This window comes from Cercospora kikuchii (genome assembly GCF_019650295.1).
Source record: "Cercospora kikuchii DNA, contig_00009, whole genome shotgun sequence".
NCBI classification, from domain to species: Eukaryota; Fungi; Ascomycota; class Dothideomycetes; order Mycosphaerellales; family Mycosphaerellaceae; genus Cercospora; species Cercospora kikuchii.
In genome coordinates, this window is record NW_025408590.1 from 2,253,052 (window position 1) to 2,270,751 (window position 17,700).

At 54.8% G+C, this 17,700-nt stretch overlaps 6 protein-coding genes across 6 annotated transcripts; 2 read left to right on the forward strand and 4 right to left on the reverse strand.

The window, feature by feature from the left end:
* Positions 1-246: 246 nt before the first annotated feature.
* On the reverse strand, positions 247-1,292 carry CKM354_001296600 (uncharacterized protein; the record flags this gene model as incomplete). Its single annotated transcript, XM_044808502.1, has 3 exons — positions 247-752; positions 815-951; positions 1,003-1,292. 3 exons carry the CDS (start codon positions 1,290-1,292, stop codon positions 247-249), a joined length of 933 nt encoding a protein of 310 aa, XP_044664437.1.
* Positions 1,293-1,817: 525 nt separating this feature from the next.
* CKM354_001296700 (uncharacterized protein) lies at positions 1,818-2,639 on the forward strand (the record flags this gene model as incomplete). Its single annotated transcript, XM_044808503.1, has 1 exon — positions 1,818-2,639. The coding sequence occupies one exon, from the start codon at positions 1,818-1,820 to the stop codon at positions 2,637-2,639; it is 822 nt and encodes a 273-aa protein (XP_044664438.1).
* A 198-nt stretch (positions 2,640-2,837) lies between these two features.
* CKM354_001296800 (uncharacterized protein) lies at positions 2,838-3,655 on the reverse strand (the record flags this gene model as incomplete). The annotated part of the gene is made up of 2 exons (XM_044808504.1): positions 2,838-3,119; positions 3,179-3,655. The coding sequence occupies 2 exons, from the start codon at positions 3,653-3,655 to the stop codon at positions 2,838-2,840; spliced, it is 759 nt and encodes a 252-aa protein (XP_044664439.1).
* A 1,426-nt stretch (positions 3,656-5,081) lies between these two features.
* Positions 5,082-7,597, reverse strand: CKM354_001296900 (uncharacterized protein; the record flags this gene model as incomplete). Its single annotated transcript, XM_044808505.1, has 8 exons — positions 5,082-5,298; positions 5,353-6,032; positions 6,161-6,401; positions 6,458-6,509; positions 6,558-6,833; positions 6,883-7,324; positions 7,388-7,422; positions 7,477-7,597. The coding sequence occupies 8 exons, from the start codon at positions 7,595-7,597 to the stop codon at positions 5,082-5,084; spliced, it is 2,064 nt and encodes a 687-aa protein (XP_044664440.1).
* A 1,461-nt stretch (positions 7,598-9,058) lies between these two features.
* CKM354_001297000 (uncharacterized protein) lies at positions 9,059-11,871 on the reverse strand (the record flags this gene model as incomplete). Its single annotated transcript, XM_044808506.1, has 2 exons — positions 9,059-11,701; positions 11,761-11,871. 2 exons carry the CDS (start codon positions 11,869-11,871, stop codon positions 9,059-9,061), a joined length of 2,754 nt encoding a protein of 917 aa, XP_044664441.1.
* Positions 11,872-12,114: 243 nt separating this feature from the next.
* On the forward strand, positions 12,115-16,660 carry CKM354_001297100 (uncharacterized protein; the record flags this gene model as incomplete). Its single annotated transcript, XM_044808507.1, has 2 exons — positions 12,115-12,321; positions 12,413-16,660. The coding sequence occupies 2 exons, from the start codon at positions 12,115-12,117 to the stop codon at positions 16,658-16,660; spliced, it is 4,455 nt and encodes a 1,484-aa protein (XP_044664442.1).
* Positions 16,661-17,700: the final 1,040 nt, after the last annotated feature.

Here is a 17,700-nt window from a genome sequence, read left to right on the forward strand (position 1 = left end):
GGGATGTGAGTGGAGTGATACTGCGCAAAATTGATCTCATTCCCTCCATCATCACGATGTGCCAACGCAGTCTCACACACTGACCATTGTCCTTCTATTGCATATCTCAAGAAGGTTCTGTTCACTGTCTACCTTTTTACTGTCTGCAATATTCGAGATTTGATGCCCGTGGTGTGCTCTCTTGTTCACTACTTCATCTTTTCCTTTGCCTACATGAGATCTCAATTCTACGCCAGCGAGAATGACCTACACCCGCACAGGATTCAAGAAAGCCGTCTCGTCGCTGAACGGCTGACTGTCCCAGAACACGAGACACCGAAATTCGACGCTCTCCCGCGGGGGACCGGAGTCCGACGGTGCCCGGAAAGCAGAATGTGGCACTGCTCTCGAGTGCTCATCAAGCTTGGTATCGAAGCACTTGATAAGCAAGGCTTCGTTGGTCTGCATCTTAATCGCATAATACCACTTGTGCTTGGGATTGTACATCGGTCTCCAAATCTCCGAAAGCGGCAGGGGTAGCTTGGGATCCCACTGACTGGGATCTGGATGACTCCGCCAGGGTCGAAGGTCTTGTTCATCGACTGTTCGACGGTCGCAGAGAGCCAATGCGTCTCGTGTGACAGGCGACACGGGCTGCCAGACATTGATCACAGCGAAGCGGCAAGTGGTTCCCGATTCCGTGAGCCTCTGAGCAACTTCAGGTATATGCTTGAAATTATTGACAATGTACCTTCCACCACGGTATGATTGATCTAGATGAAGCAGACATTCAGTTTTGGTGTGCACCACACTGGCGAAGACCGATGATACGTACCGACGTGCACAGAGGCAAATGGGCCCATGTATGGAAACATTGCCTCATTTGGCATGTCTGGGGACAAGCCGTTGAGCTTCTCTGGTGGCTCAAACCGTGTAACATGATTGAACATCAGCACATATGATGCCCCGGTACTATGAAGAAACGTAAGCATCGCCGCCGCGCTATCGCCGCGTGTCACTCACGTTTCTTTCAAGAGCTCCACCGCCTGAGCCGCCATCCGGCTTGCGATGTCTGTATTGTCCTGGTCAAATATTCTACGATCGACAGGCTTCCCTTTGATGATCTGAAAGCCTTGAACATCCAGAAGACATGGTTCTTCTGTACTTCGAATGTCTGTAATCTCCACATGGTGCGGATCGATTTTGAGTCGATGGATGCCCACTGAGCCGGGAATATAGTGTTGGAGCCATTCCTCGCTTTCCTCTGGTGGTTTGACATAATTGAGGCTTGCTTGTACGACAGTGGGAGCCATGGCAGCGGCTAGTTCGCAAATTGTGAGGATTTGATCGACGACCGGGCCAGCAGCTCACCGAGACTTGAGGCCCATTGTCTGTCAGTCCGAGCGGCCAGCTTTGCGCCATGAAATTCCGTGACAGAGACATTGTTCCTACAGTGCTCCCGAAATGGAAGAGTTACAGGCATACCCGGAACAAACTGTGCGCACGGAGAATTTCCAGCCGCAGACATGTTCCATAGTGAGCCGGTATAATTCCGAGCTCGCAAATCCTCGTCGTACGCCAAAGTTCGACGAAGCCGGGGCGCTTTGTCCTTCTTTTTTCTTTTGATATCGTGGCTTCGGAAAGGGCAGATAGCGACTGGGCGCGACACGTCTGGAATTGTTCACCCGACTGTGCCTGCATTTCCTTTTTTCCATTTCCAAGCCCTGCTCATGCCAAGTGGTCACAGTGCTCTCTACACGTGAGGGATCGCGTTCACGAGCCCCTGCCCGCGTGCTGAAGCGTCGCCCTTCGTATCATGAGAAGACGAACTTGGCGTCATGGGGCATACACCACAGTATATCAGTAAATTGCGCGGTCATCGCATTCTAATCATCGGAGGCACGTCCGGCATAGGGCTTTGTGTCGCAGAAGCCGCTCTGGAGCATGGAGCGATTGTCACCGTCAGCGGCAGCACTGCGAGCAAGCTCCATACCGCCCTACAACATTTAAGCAAGATCGAAAGCCCGCTCCAACAGACACCCCACGCTGGGGAACCAACAGTATCTGGCAGCATATGCGACCTCAGCAATCCATCTTTACAAGAGTCGGCCCTCCTATCATTGCTAGACACAGCAACTGTGCATGGGAGGCACAAGTTGGACCACGTCGTCTTCACAGCCGGTAATAACATCACAATCTCACCACTCGAGCATGTGACCCCGCATGACTTCGAGCTGATGCAGACTGTACGAGTCTTGGCTCCCGTCCTCCTGGCCAAATTGGTTCCTGCCTACATGTCCAAGTCGGCTCACAGCTCGGTGACGCTCACCGGCGGCACGCAAGCAATGAAGCCCTCTCCGGGCTGGAGTGTCATGGCGGGCATCATGTCGAGTATCTCGGGTTTCACACTCGGCTTTGCCGTAGATCTGCAGCCCATCCGCGTAAACACTGTGTTTCCAGGGGCTGTCCACAGCACAGCGAGCAACAAAATGGACCCGACACTACTGGAGGAGAGGCTCGAAGCTTTCCGGAGAACTACGCTGACGAACACGGTTGGGACCCCGGAGGATGTGGCAGAAGCGTATTTGTATTGCATGAAGAGCTCTTATGCAAGTGGTACCACCATCATTGTCGACGGGGGAAGATTGCTCAAGGGCTGAGAAGCGTATACGTACTGGTTGTGGCTATTGCTTTCAGAGTTTCTCAGATCGATGTGTCGAAAGTAGAACTTTTACGCAAAGAATCGTTACCATCTCAGCTATATGGCATGCCTCCAAGTCGTGAGTGTCTCCGGCCGAAAAAGCTAGTCATCGCACCAGCTCTTTATATCGCATGCCGAGTGCGTGATATTCCGAGGCCTATTCCTCCTTGGATGGGCCGGCTCCCATTTGTAGCTCAGCTGGTATCGACTCGAACGTCATCCAGTCTCCGACAATGCAGTCAATTGAATTCGTGCCAAGTTTTGCATGGGAAGAAGCCCGGCCACCTATGTACGTGACGTTTGCCTCCGCCAGCATATTGGCGCAGTGGAGGGTATGGTACCAGTTCCGAGACTTCGAGTCTAGTGTCATCGGCTTTTTACCCATCTGTCGAAGCTGCTTTGCCCAAATGTAGGAGCAATGGCTGAAATGATACGTCCCCTGTCGATGATTAGCATCCACTTTCTACATTGTGACTTCCTGTGAGGCTGATCACGCACTTGAACCCAATACTCTTCATAGCGACCTTGGAAGAGTTCTTCATGCGGCATGACATCTTTTCCCTCAGGATCGCGGTAGAACGTCCAGTTGGCGGAGTCGCGGTAGAAGAACGAATCGGAAAGCTCTTTGTCGTAGCATTGCGGCTTCAACCAGGCTGTCATCATGACATCGTACACACACCCGTTCGCTTCTGCTTCCTGCCAATTCCGGCCGCACGTCCCGAGATTGATACGCTCACTTGGAACCTCGAACTTTGCGTGGCGTTCATAGATGCCAAAGGACGCGACCAGTGCTAAGATCAGAGCACACAGCGAAAGTAAAATGGCCAGTGCATTGCCCGTGACCACTTTGGTCCAAGCAGGGTCAGGCCTTCGATATGAGTAGCCAACATCATCGAACTCTTCTGACTTTGATCCGGTGCCATGTTTGGCCAGGTTCTCCTCAACGCGTTTGTAACCAGGGCCGGTCGGAGCCATAGTGAAGAATGGGTGCGGATGGGTCACGTATGTAAGGAACGATTTTAGAGGGATAAAAGCTGTGGGACCGTAGTGGGAGGTGCACCATTCTCCATAGTTATCGGATTCTACGAGTGAGCCGGGGCAGGTTCACCCGTGTCATGTGCATCTTGGAGCTCTTGGTTTCGTTTCCGGTCCAAAAGAATTTTCCGATTATGGCACTGGCTCGATAATAATCCTGGCCACGTATTGTTCCAGAGTGCGCACAATTTCCGACCGTGGCCATTCACGAATTCGGCCTATCTGGACAAGCCGATCGAGCTTTTCCCCTATCATATTGTCTTCTCTTAATACGGAAGCCTCCAGGTGTCTGCTGCTCCACAATTGGTTGTCACCGCCGATATGGCATTTGCAGAATCTTCGACCCACTCCCTGTCCTCTTTCAACGACGACGACGACGACCTCAAGTATACGTCTAGCATAGATGAAGCCAGCGTTCCGCAAGTCGGATGGCGGCAGTCGGCGGGCTCCAGGGCATCGCGACCGCGCTGGCGAAAGATTCTTCCGCAGACATGCACAGTATCATTTCTGGGCTTGATCATCGCGATGATTTCGCTCAGTGTCGCCATCGCCTCGTTTCCCGCGCGCATTCTGGATACTCATTTCATGCATGAGTTACAGACGCTCGATCTGGGCGACTGCGGATCTTCCTGGCAGGAAGCTGAGTCGAAAGGTAAAGCAACGACGGAATTCCGTTGTGGTCGGCTTGCAATGATTGACGACAAAGTGTCCAGGCTGTGTGTTCGACGTCATGGCAACCGATTGGGTTCGTGCGGAATGCAAACACAAAGAGTTGTCAGACCAGCTCTTTGCGCAAGGAAATTGGACATTCTACAGGGATGCAGAAGCGACCCAAGTCATTCCGCACGAAGAGCTACTCCAGGGCAGAGTCTCCCCCTACTACACCGAGGTAACTCCCTTTTTTCCAAATCCCTTGCGCGTACGATCGACCACATGCTGACAGAGAGCCGCAACATCTCAGGGCGCATACCATTTCAGTCATTGCGCTTATGTCTGGCATAAACATGTGCGCGCCATGGGGAAAAAGCACATGCTTCTCGACAGCAAATCCCGGAACGTGCAGCACTCTCTGCATTGCCTTCACATGCTCGCCAAGTCGGACACCAATTACATTAGCAATAAGACCTCAAGCAAGACTGTGCTGGGGAAAAGCAGCACCGGAGATTCCGTTTCCTGTGTCGCTGGTGTGTGGCTGCCTCCGAAGGAATCGTTGGCGAGGGGTTTGAAGTCCATGGCCTTCGAGCATTGAAACGCAACTTACACCTCTCTCACTGATGTATCAAGGAGACCGCAGAGCTGGTGAGAATGCGAAAATCTTTGTCTATGTCGGCGGTTCAGTTATTAGAAAGGGTTGGGGAAAATATGCTCATTGCTTTGAGCTGCAGACCTGTGACATTGCTCTTTCCTGCACAAGTCGAAAGATGGTGGCAGTCTGATCCAGTGCAAAGTCATCGTCTCGGGCCAGCCGTGCAAAGAAGCCGAGCGCAAACCCCAACTGCCGGAATTGCGCGGTGTGGATCACGATGCTTTCCAATGACCACGCCGAAACACAGAATGCAGTCAATGCTGCCCGGAGGAACGTTCTGCATGTGAAATTTAGCGGCATGAAGACCTGCGTTTCCTCGGTCTCCACTCACGGTTCTCGATGCACAGCGAGCGGGTCTGCGTAGACCAAGGACTCGAGGATCTCGAACGTGAGCGTGCTCACGGCTTTCTCGACCCTCTGCCGCGCTGGCGAAGCTGCCGGCAGTATCAAGGAGCGACGATGAATGTAGAGAAATATCGTGTATAGAGTCCATCGTGTGTTGCAATCCAGCACGTCTTTGACGTCGGATCTTATCTGACCCGCGTCGGTGATCCAGTCGGCCGTAGTAGCAATTGCGGCCTCGACTTGTTCGACAGTGGCCTCTTGGACTGTGCGACTGTAGAGCTGATCCAGCACTTGTGAGCATGCTTGAGCAAGTCGGATGTGCATCAAGAATTCGTGGCCCCTGTCATGAGTCGGATGGTCTTGGGAACATGGCAGCTCGGGTGTGAAAAAGTTGTCATTCAATGCCTTTCCCAGCGTTAGTCTTGACATGGTCAGAGGGTGCTGGAAGTGCACGCTTGCCGATACGAATCCCGCTTGCATCCGAGCGGGCTTCTCGATGGAGTACAACAACCAGAACGCGTGCCTTAGTTCCTCCACATCTTCATCTTTGTGCAAGCCATCATCCGCGCCTCCGTGAAGGTGAGCTCTCAGGGCTTGAGCGCGCGAGCAGGCCATGTCTAATAGCTGATCGACATCCCACGGTGACCAGTGACAGGCAGCAACAATCTAGATGGTGGAAAAGATCAGCGATGGCTTGGTAGTGTGAGTCTTGGTGGGGAAGACTACCAACAATACCACGGCCTGCACAAGTCAGCATGACAGCCGCGGAAACTATGATGTTCCGGTACGCTTACTTTGAATGCCAAGGCAGACGCCTTGTAGCACTGCAATAGACCTGCGTGTGCAAACGCCTGGCGATAATGAGCCAGAGCCGTTCTATTCCGCTCTTCGCTGTCGTCACTTGTATGGGTGAGTGCCATGCTGGTAGCAACCACAGCGTGAACCACGGTTACCTTCTCCGCAATACAGTCGTGGTTCGTAAAGACTTCTTCAGCTATCTTCATAAGCGAAGCGCGGCTAATGCAGCGGGCACCCCTGGCATGGTCAACAGTGGTGGCCCGACGGTTTGGGACAGGGAGCCTGCGGCTTACCGGAAAGGGTCATGACAGAAGTCTGTTAATTTTTGATAAATATCAGCATCAGCTGTTCAGTGCTCTGCATTAGGGTCGATTTTCCTGGTGCTCTCCATACCTTCTAGCGCAAGTTTTGCGCGATTCCGGTCCAGCAGAGGCGCATTCTGCGGCCCCGTCCCGGTTCTGCTCACTAGTGATGGACATGCCGCCAAGGTTTGTCCAATAGCTGCACTCAATCTATGGTCGATGTGTCCCTCTTGTCGCCACGAGTGGATCACAGACTGCATGATGTCAAGGTACGCAAAATTGAACGGCCCGGCATTGGCTGTGGCTTGTCGATTCGTGATCCCGCCATCGCTCCCGCCGTGTTCTCCAGACGGGACTTCCGAAGGCACTGACGCAATATTTAGAGTGTTTCGTTCATGAGTCGAAAGCTTTCATACCTGAAACGTAGCGAGAGTGACCCGTGCTCTCCATACCTCGTGCAACGGAGATGTCGCTTTCCAACACTTGCACCTGATGTGGCAATGTTGCCAGAAGACAATGCCAGTCTCTAGCATCAGCATCATCAGATACATCGAACTGGTTGGGCTGGGCTACCGAGGGATCGAGATCGTGGCATTCTGAGCTCAAGATAATGCCATTATCCAATGGGTCATTTCCGTCCGATGTGAAGAGTCGGTCCACATCTTGTGACATCGAACCAGCAGAGACAGTGGACAGCAGTGTCGATTGCGTCGGTGAAGCAGATGGTGGTACCAACGGCCACCACCATTCGTCGAGGGTATCAAATGTCGCTGAGTCGTCGATCGTTAATGGTGGAGCAAGCTTGCTCCGCCGTCCTCGCTTTTTGCATGGGCGATAGATGCATTCCTGCTGCGTCGACTGTGCTCATGCAGTGTCAGTACCAATCGCAGGTGGGATACAGGTATTGCCTCAGGGACGCACCTCGCAGCGTTGGCATCGCGGGAGTCTGCCATCACCTGAATCAATATTAGAGCATGCTGGACGTCTCGATTGGCCGATACCGGACTTACATTTGAACTTCTTGGCTCGGCAGTACTGGCATGCTCCTGGTCTTCGTTTGTAATCTTTCGTAGTGCTCATGGCTCGTGGGTGAGTGGAATCGACGTTGAATTCGGAGGCGGAATCTTCCATTTCCTTTGCTGCATTCGTCATCATGCAGCCGCTGCACTCTCCGCAACTGCAGTTCAAAGGCAATATGTGAGCCAGAAAGTGCCATTCAGATGATGCTAGTAAATGTGAGCTCGCAATGCTATAGCCCACGCGACCTAGCGTGCTTATTTGAATTCCGTTGGTCGCATTTTGAGGTTAGCGGACTTGAAAAACGGAGTCCGAGGTTACCTTCGGTCTGGAGACACTGTAATACCACGAATGCGGTTGCTGAGCCGTCAAACTTTGGATTCAGCTTTTGCAAAAGTGACGCGCCGGGTTTCACAAGTTAAGGCAAGGGATGCCCACGGCTGGGGGCGGAAGTTGTGCTTTTTCGACTCCCTCTACACGGCGACGACGACGTGGAACAAGATTAGTTTTGTGTAAGCAAATTTGCCTACATAGTGTTCGGAGGCGTAGACAGTGGTACCAGTTTTGTCTCGAAGAAGTGCCGAGATAGGCCCTCACCAAAACCTGGGCGACGATCCGGCACTCAGCCTATCTTGCGAAGCCCCGGGATCACGAATAGTACAATGTGCCAACTGCACATGTGGAATAGATAGCAGGATATATCTCGAATGCGAGGTATTCGCAACCTGTTTGACAGCGTATTCGAGGCAGCTTCTAGGCAGGACAGTCCCGAAAGAAGCTTGAATTTATATTCCTTGGTTCCGCGAATGCAGATGACATATTGTACAAGTAAGACCCGAATACAGTCGCGGGCGACCGGATTACGTGCAAGCTCAGACACCAGCCCTTATATGCGGACTTTGAAGTGTAGTTAGGGCTATTTAGTAGCGATCACTTCGAACATTAGTGCCCATGACTGCTATTCGCATGCACGGGTACGATGCGACAACCGCGAATGATTAGCGGTGTGTCTGTGGAGATTCCGCTTCGCTGGTAGCTTTTCCTGTAGAGCCTTTTCAAAACTTGAAGTTGGCTTCTGATACAGCGTAGGTGCCCACCCGGACTTGAAGATAGACCATGATTGACACAGTCATGCATACAAATTGTGGTGGTAAAAGACTTGCCCTGTGGATCAGGCTTAGTATCCTTGCGCCGGCGACCCGGAGCCCGCACTACGGTAGCCCTGAGAGACGGCTGGTCTGCGGCAGTATGTGAATTGGCCACTGGCGTGCCAAGAGCCCACCATTATATAGGCACACACACTGTAGAATCGGGCAGAGAGATGAGCACTTGCTGTTGAATATACTTTTGATGACCACCGAGTGACTCCGAACGATACCCGTGACCTCCGCGCTAATTAGCGCGACACTATAAGTAAACTCTATTTTGACTTGCCCACGGCCATCTGGCAGCAACTTGGGAAGAAATCTCGTCAGGCTGACAACTGTGCATGTCGTTGCGACTCGATCAGGCTTGTGCAACAGTCCGGATGTGGTGAGTCACGCGATACTGCTTGGTGATCGACCCATGCTGAACCTACCGGCTTCGGAAGCCTTGCGAAGCTTCAATATCGCATGGTATGTCCTCAAGCTCAGGGACAGTCGCAACATTTTGCTCCAGCTGTCTCTTGTCTTCGATTGAGAAGGACTCCGTGTCGATCGTCGTCCACTCTTCCTCTTCGCGGGCAAGCAGGCCCAGGTATTGCAGTCTCCACACGTGGCGGCTTCCCGAGACAGCAGTACTGGATATGCTGCTCCCGTCCCAGTGCCATCGTTTCGCTTTCCAATCCAAGTGAGTCAGGGTATGTGTGACAATCGCCTGCTGACTGGCAGTGTCAATAATCGAAACACGGGCTTTTCGTACTACGAGTGGGGGCGTTCCAAATGTCACGGCCGGCCAAGCATCAGCGAGGAATCTCACTGTATTGTCAACGAGGGACAGCTTGAAGGTAGTATTGTAAGGACAGCTCACAAGTGCATTCTTGCTTGGTATGTACACCGCCGATCGGACGGTCTTCGGCGCGACGAGAGGAAAATCATCCGGGAGTCGAGCAGCGATGCCACTGTATGGGACCGTCAGGTTCTGTGCGCCGTCAGTGGAGTTGAGCGCGATGTAGCCGCCGTAGAATGGCAGGCGCGACGGATTCAGCCTGGCCGGCGCCGTGACAGCCACACGCACTACGGCCGTCTCTCCAGGCACTAGGCGCAGGGCCTCGGGATGCACTTGGACGTCGGCGTATATTGCCATCAACGACTGCGATTGCTCGAGATGTTTGTCATCAGCAAAAGCGATGTCCGGAGAAGCCGTCTTCGCGTATCCGGATGCCGCACCGATGTGGCCTACATTGAATGTGACAGTCTCGTCGCCCATGTTCGTCAAGGAGAAAGCGAGCGATTTCGGTTGACGTCGAAGATCCAGAAAGTCGAGGGCGGAGACGTTGAGCACGGTCGTGGTGTGAGCAGCACTCCAAGCATCAATCAATCCGCCTCCTTGTTGAATGACGGGCGCCAGGAAGCCGTAGTCATGAGTACTATTGTCCGTGTAGGGCATCGGTCGAGCAGTCGTAGCCAGCACATTGCGTATGTCATCCGGGGTCCACGAGGGGTGAAGTTGTTTCAGCAATGCAGCGACCCCAGCCACCAGTGGCGCGGCCATCGACGTGCCAGTGAGCTGTCCGAAGCCTCCGTACAGTCGCGGCAGTGTGGAGAGAATCCTGCCCCCCGGGGCAGCAAAGGTCACTCCACCTTCTCCGGATACAGTCGGTAACCAGCCGCTATTCTCCGTCATTCTTCCACCGGTGCGAGCATTGACGGCATAGACCACCTGGTCGGCATGAGCATCCTCGCGCGCGAGGGAAATGGTGACTCGCCTGCCTTGCATGATGTCGTGCAGCATCTTCACTGCGGTCGCGTGCTCTATAGTACCCAAAGCGCTCGTGTCTGGAAGTTCCGACAACGGCCACGAGGGAAAGTACATGCCGGGGAAGGCAAGATCGCCGCCTGCGGGATGGTATAGCAGCACATATCGCGGCTTGATGCGGGCAACTATCTGCTCGTGATGAATCGCGAAGAAATCCAGTCGAACCATGAACAGTGTCTTATCCATGTCTGGCACTGCAAGGTGCGCGGGAAAAGCATCGGGCTGCCACGGCATGTGCTCTGGAATGCTCTCGAGGGGTGCCCACACGTCGAGATGCGGCGGGAAGGTGGTCACGGTGTAATTCGTGCGTCCCGGGACCCAACGAATGCGGTGCTGCACGTCATCCGAAGACAGCGATCCATTCCAGAAATATGCGGCACTGCTGGCACAGTCCACCGATCCGACAGCCGGGATGCCGTGGGTCGCACCAGGAGCGTGGATGGTGAAGGGTCGAGGGCCAGAATTACCGGCAGTAAACTGCACATACGTCCCATTCTTCATGATCCTGGCGGCGAGAATGGACGTCGCACTTTCGTAAGAGTCGCTCAAGCCCCACGAGCAGTTGATCACGTCCACGCCTCGCTGCCATGCAGCCGTGAGGGCACTGAGCAGCGTGTCCTCGTCGGTGTTGTCATCGCAATCGAAGACTCGGTGCAATTCGATGGTCGCTTCTGGCGCGACACCCACGACCCCAAAGTCGGTCGGGTCGGCTGCCACGATGCCCAGCACGTGGGTCCCGTGGTGTGAGCACTCAGCATAGGGGTCGTCGTCAGGTCCGGTATTCATCCCTGAGTCGCCGATCCAGGTGCGGCCATATGTAATCTTGTTGCCGGGCCCAATGGCATACTGGAAAGGCGCCTGCCGGTAGTCAAAGCCCGAATCCAGGATGGCGATGCGGATGCCCTTGCCTCGGACGCCAGCAGCGTGCAGTCGGTCGACGCCGATCTGCGCGTGCGGGGGATGGGACGCTGTCTCGCGTCGGGCGTGCCGTCGGAGTGGCGTCGATTGTGCGGGAGGATTGGCCGAAGGACGGGCTGCTCCAGCGCTGCCGATCCAGGCATTGCGCACGGCGTGGTGCCTTCGGATGGCGCCATGGACGGCAGCAATGTCTTCTGGTCCATCGCGAAACGTGACGTCCACCGAGAAGCCGTGGAAGAGATCGGAATGCAAGTCGCGACGCTTGCGGACGACGATGCTCGAGCCATCTGCTGCTTCTTGTGCGGCGAGGGCGGCGAGGTCGTGCAGGAGGTGCTCGGTGCTCTAAGCAATGCGCTCAGTGGGGGGCAGAGGGTGTGACGACGAAGGCCTGCGGGACTCACCAGCGGCGTCGCGCCGTCCAGCTCGACGATGATATATCGGTGTGCTGTGGCAATGCAGTGCGCGCTGCAGAGCCACAGCAGCCATAGCCGTAGGAGAGAGAGGGAGACCATGGGCGGGGCGGGGCGGGACACCATGACACTCGCACAACGTTGTCGTCCTAGTGCTGCTCATCAAGATCAAGGAGACTTCCGTGGATAGTGGGCGGCACCATCGTCAGCACGCCCGCTCTCGTATTTTTCCGGGCAATTTCTCCGTGCACCGGCAATGTTCCATGGAGCATCCCTTGGTGAGTACTCGGGGTGAGACTGCTGCATCCGCCCCGCGAGCCCTCCACCACGCTCACTCGTCCCGCCATGCACTCCGTCTGCCCCAATGACTCCGCCTGGGGACCGTTTGTGCACGGCTGTCGCGACAACTTCGACTTCACCGTGCGTTTCGAGCATATCATCGTGCCCATCCCATTGTCGCTGCTGGCCATCGTGCTCCTATGCTGTAGAGCGCGACAGCTCTGGCATCGGCCGCGCATCGTGACGCCCGGCTGGCCGCATGCGTGCAAACGGGTCTGCCACCCCCCTCCCCTCTCTTCCTCAGCAAAGCCCCTTTTTCCTTGGCCTCTCCGCCCCCACCGCGCTCTCGGCTGACACGCACCAGTGCGCTTACCCGCTGCTCGCGGCGTGCAACGTCGGCGCCCTCGCCGTCTGTACCACCCTGGACACGCCCGAGTCGCACGCATACATTGTTTCGGGCAGCCTTGCGTCGCTCGTAGCACTGCTGCTGATTCCCATCGCTCATCTCGAAGCGCGCCGCTCTCTGCGGCCGGCCGTGGCCGTGCAGGCCTACTTGGTCCTCGATATCAGCTGGCACGCGGTGCAGGTGCGCACGTCGTGGCTCGTGGCCAGCAGTTCGACATCCACCCTCTACGCTGCCCTGTCCAGCGCCATCGTGCTCGCGGACCTCATCGCTCTGCTCTTGGAATGTCTGCCGCACCGTGTTGCAACCCCGACCCTACCCCGGAGCCCGGAGGAGAGAGCGGGGCTGCTCAGTCTCGCCTCCTTCGCCTGGCTCCTTCCGCTGCTTCGCACCGGCTACGTGAAGCCTTTACTCCTCTCCGACCTCGACGCCTCGGCCTCGCCGCCGCAGATAAATCTCGTGCGGGCTCGCACGTCCATTCATTCGCTGAGGTCGCTTGCCGCCCCACTGTTGCTGCCACTGTTGGCCACTGTTCTTCCCCGCGCCCTGCTCGCCGTCTTCTCCTTTGCCCAAGTCTTTCTCCTGAACGCAATCCTCCAGCACCTGCGAGGGCCAGCAGATGCCGACACGACAAAAGTCGGCTGGGCCCTTGTCGGAGCCACATTCCTGGTATATGCCGGATCGGCGACAGCAACGACATGGTACTGGTATTCCCACGAACGTGTACTGTCCTTGGGACGATCAATCCTGATCGAGGCATTGTACACGCACACCCTCACCCGGACTGTTGAGATGGTGTCAGAGGCCGAGGGCTTGACACTGATGGGCACGGAAGTGGAACGCGTGCGAACAGGCTTTGCAGGCCTGCATGACTTGTGGTGCTGTCCACTCGAAGCAGCATTTGCGCTCTGGATGCTACACCGACGTCTGGGTCCCGCAGCAGCCGCTCCCTTGGTCCTGGTGTGCTTCGTTACCGCTTGCATTGGACTCCTCGGGCGAGTGATCCCCAGACATCAGCGCGCCTGGATACACGCGAGGCAACGGCGGACAATGCTCACAGCGAATTTCGTCGGCGATATAGAATCTCTGCAAACCACACAGTTGGCAGACGCCGCTGAGGCGCGCATTCAACTCCTGCGGGAGCATGAGATCGATATCGGACAACGATACCGCCTGCTCCAGCTGCTCATCGTGACGTTGGCCTTCGTTCCTACTCATCTGAGTCCAGCTATGACATTCGCCTTCACTGGCAGTGACTTGACTGTATCAACCATGTTCCAATCAGTCGCTCTCATGATGCTCATTGCGACGCCACTCGCGCAACTGTTCCAGCGCACGCCTCCATTCCTCGCGGCGTGTGCTTGTCTTGGGCGCATGCAGGGGTACCTCAGAGCAGAGCAGAAGACAGATCTCCGACACTTCGAACCACATCCTTCCGACTCTTTGGCATCTTGTGCTGCTATCACTATCGCCGACTGTGACATCGGATGGGGAGATACAGCCCCAGTATTGCATAATCTCCATGCGAGCCTTCCACGGGGATGCCTGACCATCATTTACGGGCCGACTGGCTCGGGGAAATCGACATTGTGCAGGACCCTGCTTGGTGAATGTGCATATGCAGGTGGCAGGATTGTCATCAGGGGAGAGCCCAGTCAGGCGATGGGCTTCTGTGAACAAGACCCTGCGTTGCTCGGCGGGACGATCATGGACAACATCGTGGGATTCGCAGCATTCGACCAACATCTCTACCATGATATCACCTGTGCTGTTATGCTTAGAGAAGACTTCCGTCAGTTGGAGCATGGTGACCAGACTGATATCGGCAGCAACGGCGCCAACTTGAGTGGTGGACAACGAAAGAGAGTCGCTCTGGCTCGTGCACTGTATCAGTCAACTTGCATCTACATCCTGGACGAAATTCTTGGTGGCCTGGACTCGAAAACAGCGCAGCACGTTTTTGACAATGTTCTTGGGCCTGAAGGTCTTATCAAGCGTCGTGGTGCAACAGCCGTCCTCGCTACCAGCTCCAGACAATATTTGCATGCTGCTGATCATGTCATCCATCTCACACACACACCTGATCCGCCGTGTGATGCGCGAGGCACCCTCACCGATGCGAATATAGGCGAAAGTGTCCCTCGGGATGCACTTTCATCGCAGCAGGCCAGCAGAACACAAGTTCCGTGCGACAGTTCTCCGGATTCTCTTGCTTCCGTGGATGAAGCTCATCGCATCCACGCTGAATGTCGAAGGTCTACTATCGACAAACCCTCCGATGTGTTAATTGAGAAAGAGGACGCCGATTCTCGCTACGCGTCGTCTACTGTGTCGGAGGCGGCATCGAAGCAGACACCGGCGGCGGACAACAACTTGCTCCTCTATGCGTACTACCTCAGAGCGAGCGGCAAGGTGCCTCTCGTCCTGTTCATATCCTCGGCACTCGTTTATGCATACTGCAGCAACTTCTCAACAGCGTGGCTCTCATTGTGGGCGCAGGACCGGCTCTCCCAGTCGAGGTCTCTCTATCTCGGCATATTTAGCTTTCTGAAAGCGACCACTTTGATTTTCCTCTTCACCAGCATGACGACGTGTCTCATGCTAATGATGAAAATTTCCAGTCGAGAGATACATCGCGATACGCTCCAAGCTCTCGTGCAGGCTCCTCTTCGCCTGTTCTCGGAAATGAGCCAGGGAGAGATCACCACATTGTTTTCGCAAGACATGAATATCATCGACTCGGAATTGCCGCAGGCTGCGATGAATGCCGTCTTGAATACTGTTGTTGCGATTGGCGTGACCGCCGTCCTGGCTATCGCGTCTCCGTATATCCTGATCAGTCTTCCTGTTATCCTCCTCGTGCTCTGGATCGTGCAGCGAGTCTATCTCCGCACAGCTCGACGACTTCGTGTCCTGGATCTCGAGGCCAAGGAGCCTCTGTATACACACTTCTTGGCAACAGTCCGAAGCATCAGCACCATCCGAGCGTTTGGCTGGCAAAGGCACTTTGTGAAGCTCAACAATGGGATGATTGAGACTTCCCAGAAAGCAGCCTACGTACTCGCCATGGTGCAGAGATGGCTCGATTACGTTCTGGGCATGGTCGTGGCGGGAATGGCGACGATACTGGTCGCACTGGCGGTCAATTTGCGATCCGACGCCGCCATCACCGGAGCTTCGCTGCTCTCTTTGCTGAGTCTTGGCGAGGCTCTGTCCGCTGTTGTCGAATTCAGCAGTAGGATGGACATCGCGATGGGGACAGTGGGAAGGTTGCGGGCCTTTGCATCCGGGGCACAGATCAAGGAGGAAGACCATGGTGACGAAATCGAGTCATGTTGGCCATTGCAAGGCGAAATCGCAGTCTGTTCCGTCAGTGCCAGCTATGATGATGGTGACTCAACAATGAAGAAGCATCGGCCCTCCTCCGAGCACAGACGCTGCCATTCACATCTCGCACTCCACAACGTGACCTTTTCCGTCCCCGCCGCATGCAAAGTCGCCATCGTCGGACGCAGCGGCAGTGGCAAATCCACCCTGTTTAGACTTCTGCTCCGCCTGCTGGATCCGCTTCCTTCGACTTCTCACCGAGAAGGCACCATCCTCGTCGACAACGTCCCTCTGTCTCAGATTCCTCGTTCGCTTGTGCGAGAACGCATCATTGCAATCCCACAGCGATCCGTCCTCCTTCCCGACTCCACTTTTCGACAAAATCTTGATCCATGCAACCAGTGCAGTCGGGAATGTTGCCTCGAAGTACTAGACGTCGCGGGTTTGGCAGATACGGTTCGCGCTCGCGGTGGTCTCGACTCTAAGCTGTCAGGCGACATGTTGTCGCATGGGGAGTTGCAGTCGTTGGGGCTTGCGAGAGCTTTGTTGCGGAAGAAGCTCGCTGATGAGCGGCGGGCAAAAGCCGCCGCCCGCTTTCACGCGACGACGGAGAAGCTAGGCACAGCAGCAGTAGCGATGGTGGATCAGGGAGGAGCACGAGCAAGTGGGGGAATTCTGCTCGTCGACGAAGTTGGTTCTGCTCTCGATGTGGAGATGTACCATCGGCTCTGGGAGATCATCAGGCGGGAGTTTCAATCCTACACTGTGGTGGCGATTATGCATCGGCTCGATCCTGTAGCGCTAGAATTCTTTGATAAGGTTCTCGTGATGGATCATGGAGAGCTGGTCGAGGGCGGGGGGAAATCTTCATCGGAGTTTTAAGATGGAAAGTCGTCGCTGGGGGGCGAAGTTCGCGGCGCTCGATTGATGTGAGCTTCGCGGTAAGGATAGCAAGCAGAAAACATTCGGGATATTTACTTAGCAACAGCTCCCAACGTCTGATAATATACATATTCCGAGATACATCCAAGGAGTAGTGCCGGTCTTGTCTTTGATGGTGAGCATTGATGACTCAAGTCTCCTGCCCCCACACAGGACAATCTATCATATCAGGAGAAACCTTTTGGTCCGGAGGCATCCAATCAATAAACCTATAGCCCAGAAAACTCGTCACAGTACACTGGTACCAATCCCTCGAACTCTTGGCCGCCGTCCTCATTGTAGGGCCACACTTCCTGAATGCATGCAAGGTGTTCTTGATTGGTTGCCATTTGTTTGTGCCTCCGTATGTCCACACCATGTCTGCGCAGCGATAGCCGTGGAAGTTACTCACTGAGGAAGGAGAGATTAGTGGGTGGAGGAGAGAGATGGATGCAAGGGATGGGGAGGCTTACCCAGGGGTCTCGCTTCGATCCTTGTCCGTATATCGTCGATGCATTCGAGGAGGGCAGTGTTGTTGGCGCCTGAGGTTTTTGAGGAGCAGGACTTAACTTCACTAACCGACGTGACAGCGGTTGTGAGTGTAGCGAGGGTGAGGAGGTTGAGCAGCTTCATGTTGTTCGTTCTCGATTCGATTTCGTCTTTGTGTGGTGAGAGATGTGAGAAAGAAGAGAGTCTAGATCTGGAGAGAATTTTGGGCAGAGTGCGAAGAAAAAAAGTACTGTGGACTCCAAGGTTTGTTGTATATCCGGGCAAGATCTTGACAGCTGGTTGTACCACTAAGCCTTTCATTTTCTTTTGTCATGTGATAGGTTTGCAGTACTAACACAAACCCAAAACGCAGATCACGGGAATCATCACCCATACGCCTTCCTTACATGGCGCGTGATCGATCGGCTTCTTGTGAAGGCACGCCTCAAGGCCCAGAGGCGAGTACGCCACAACCCGATATCCGAAAAAGTCTGGTGCGTGGCATTGGAACC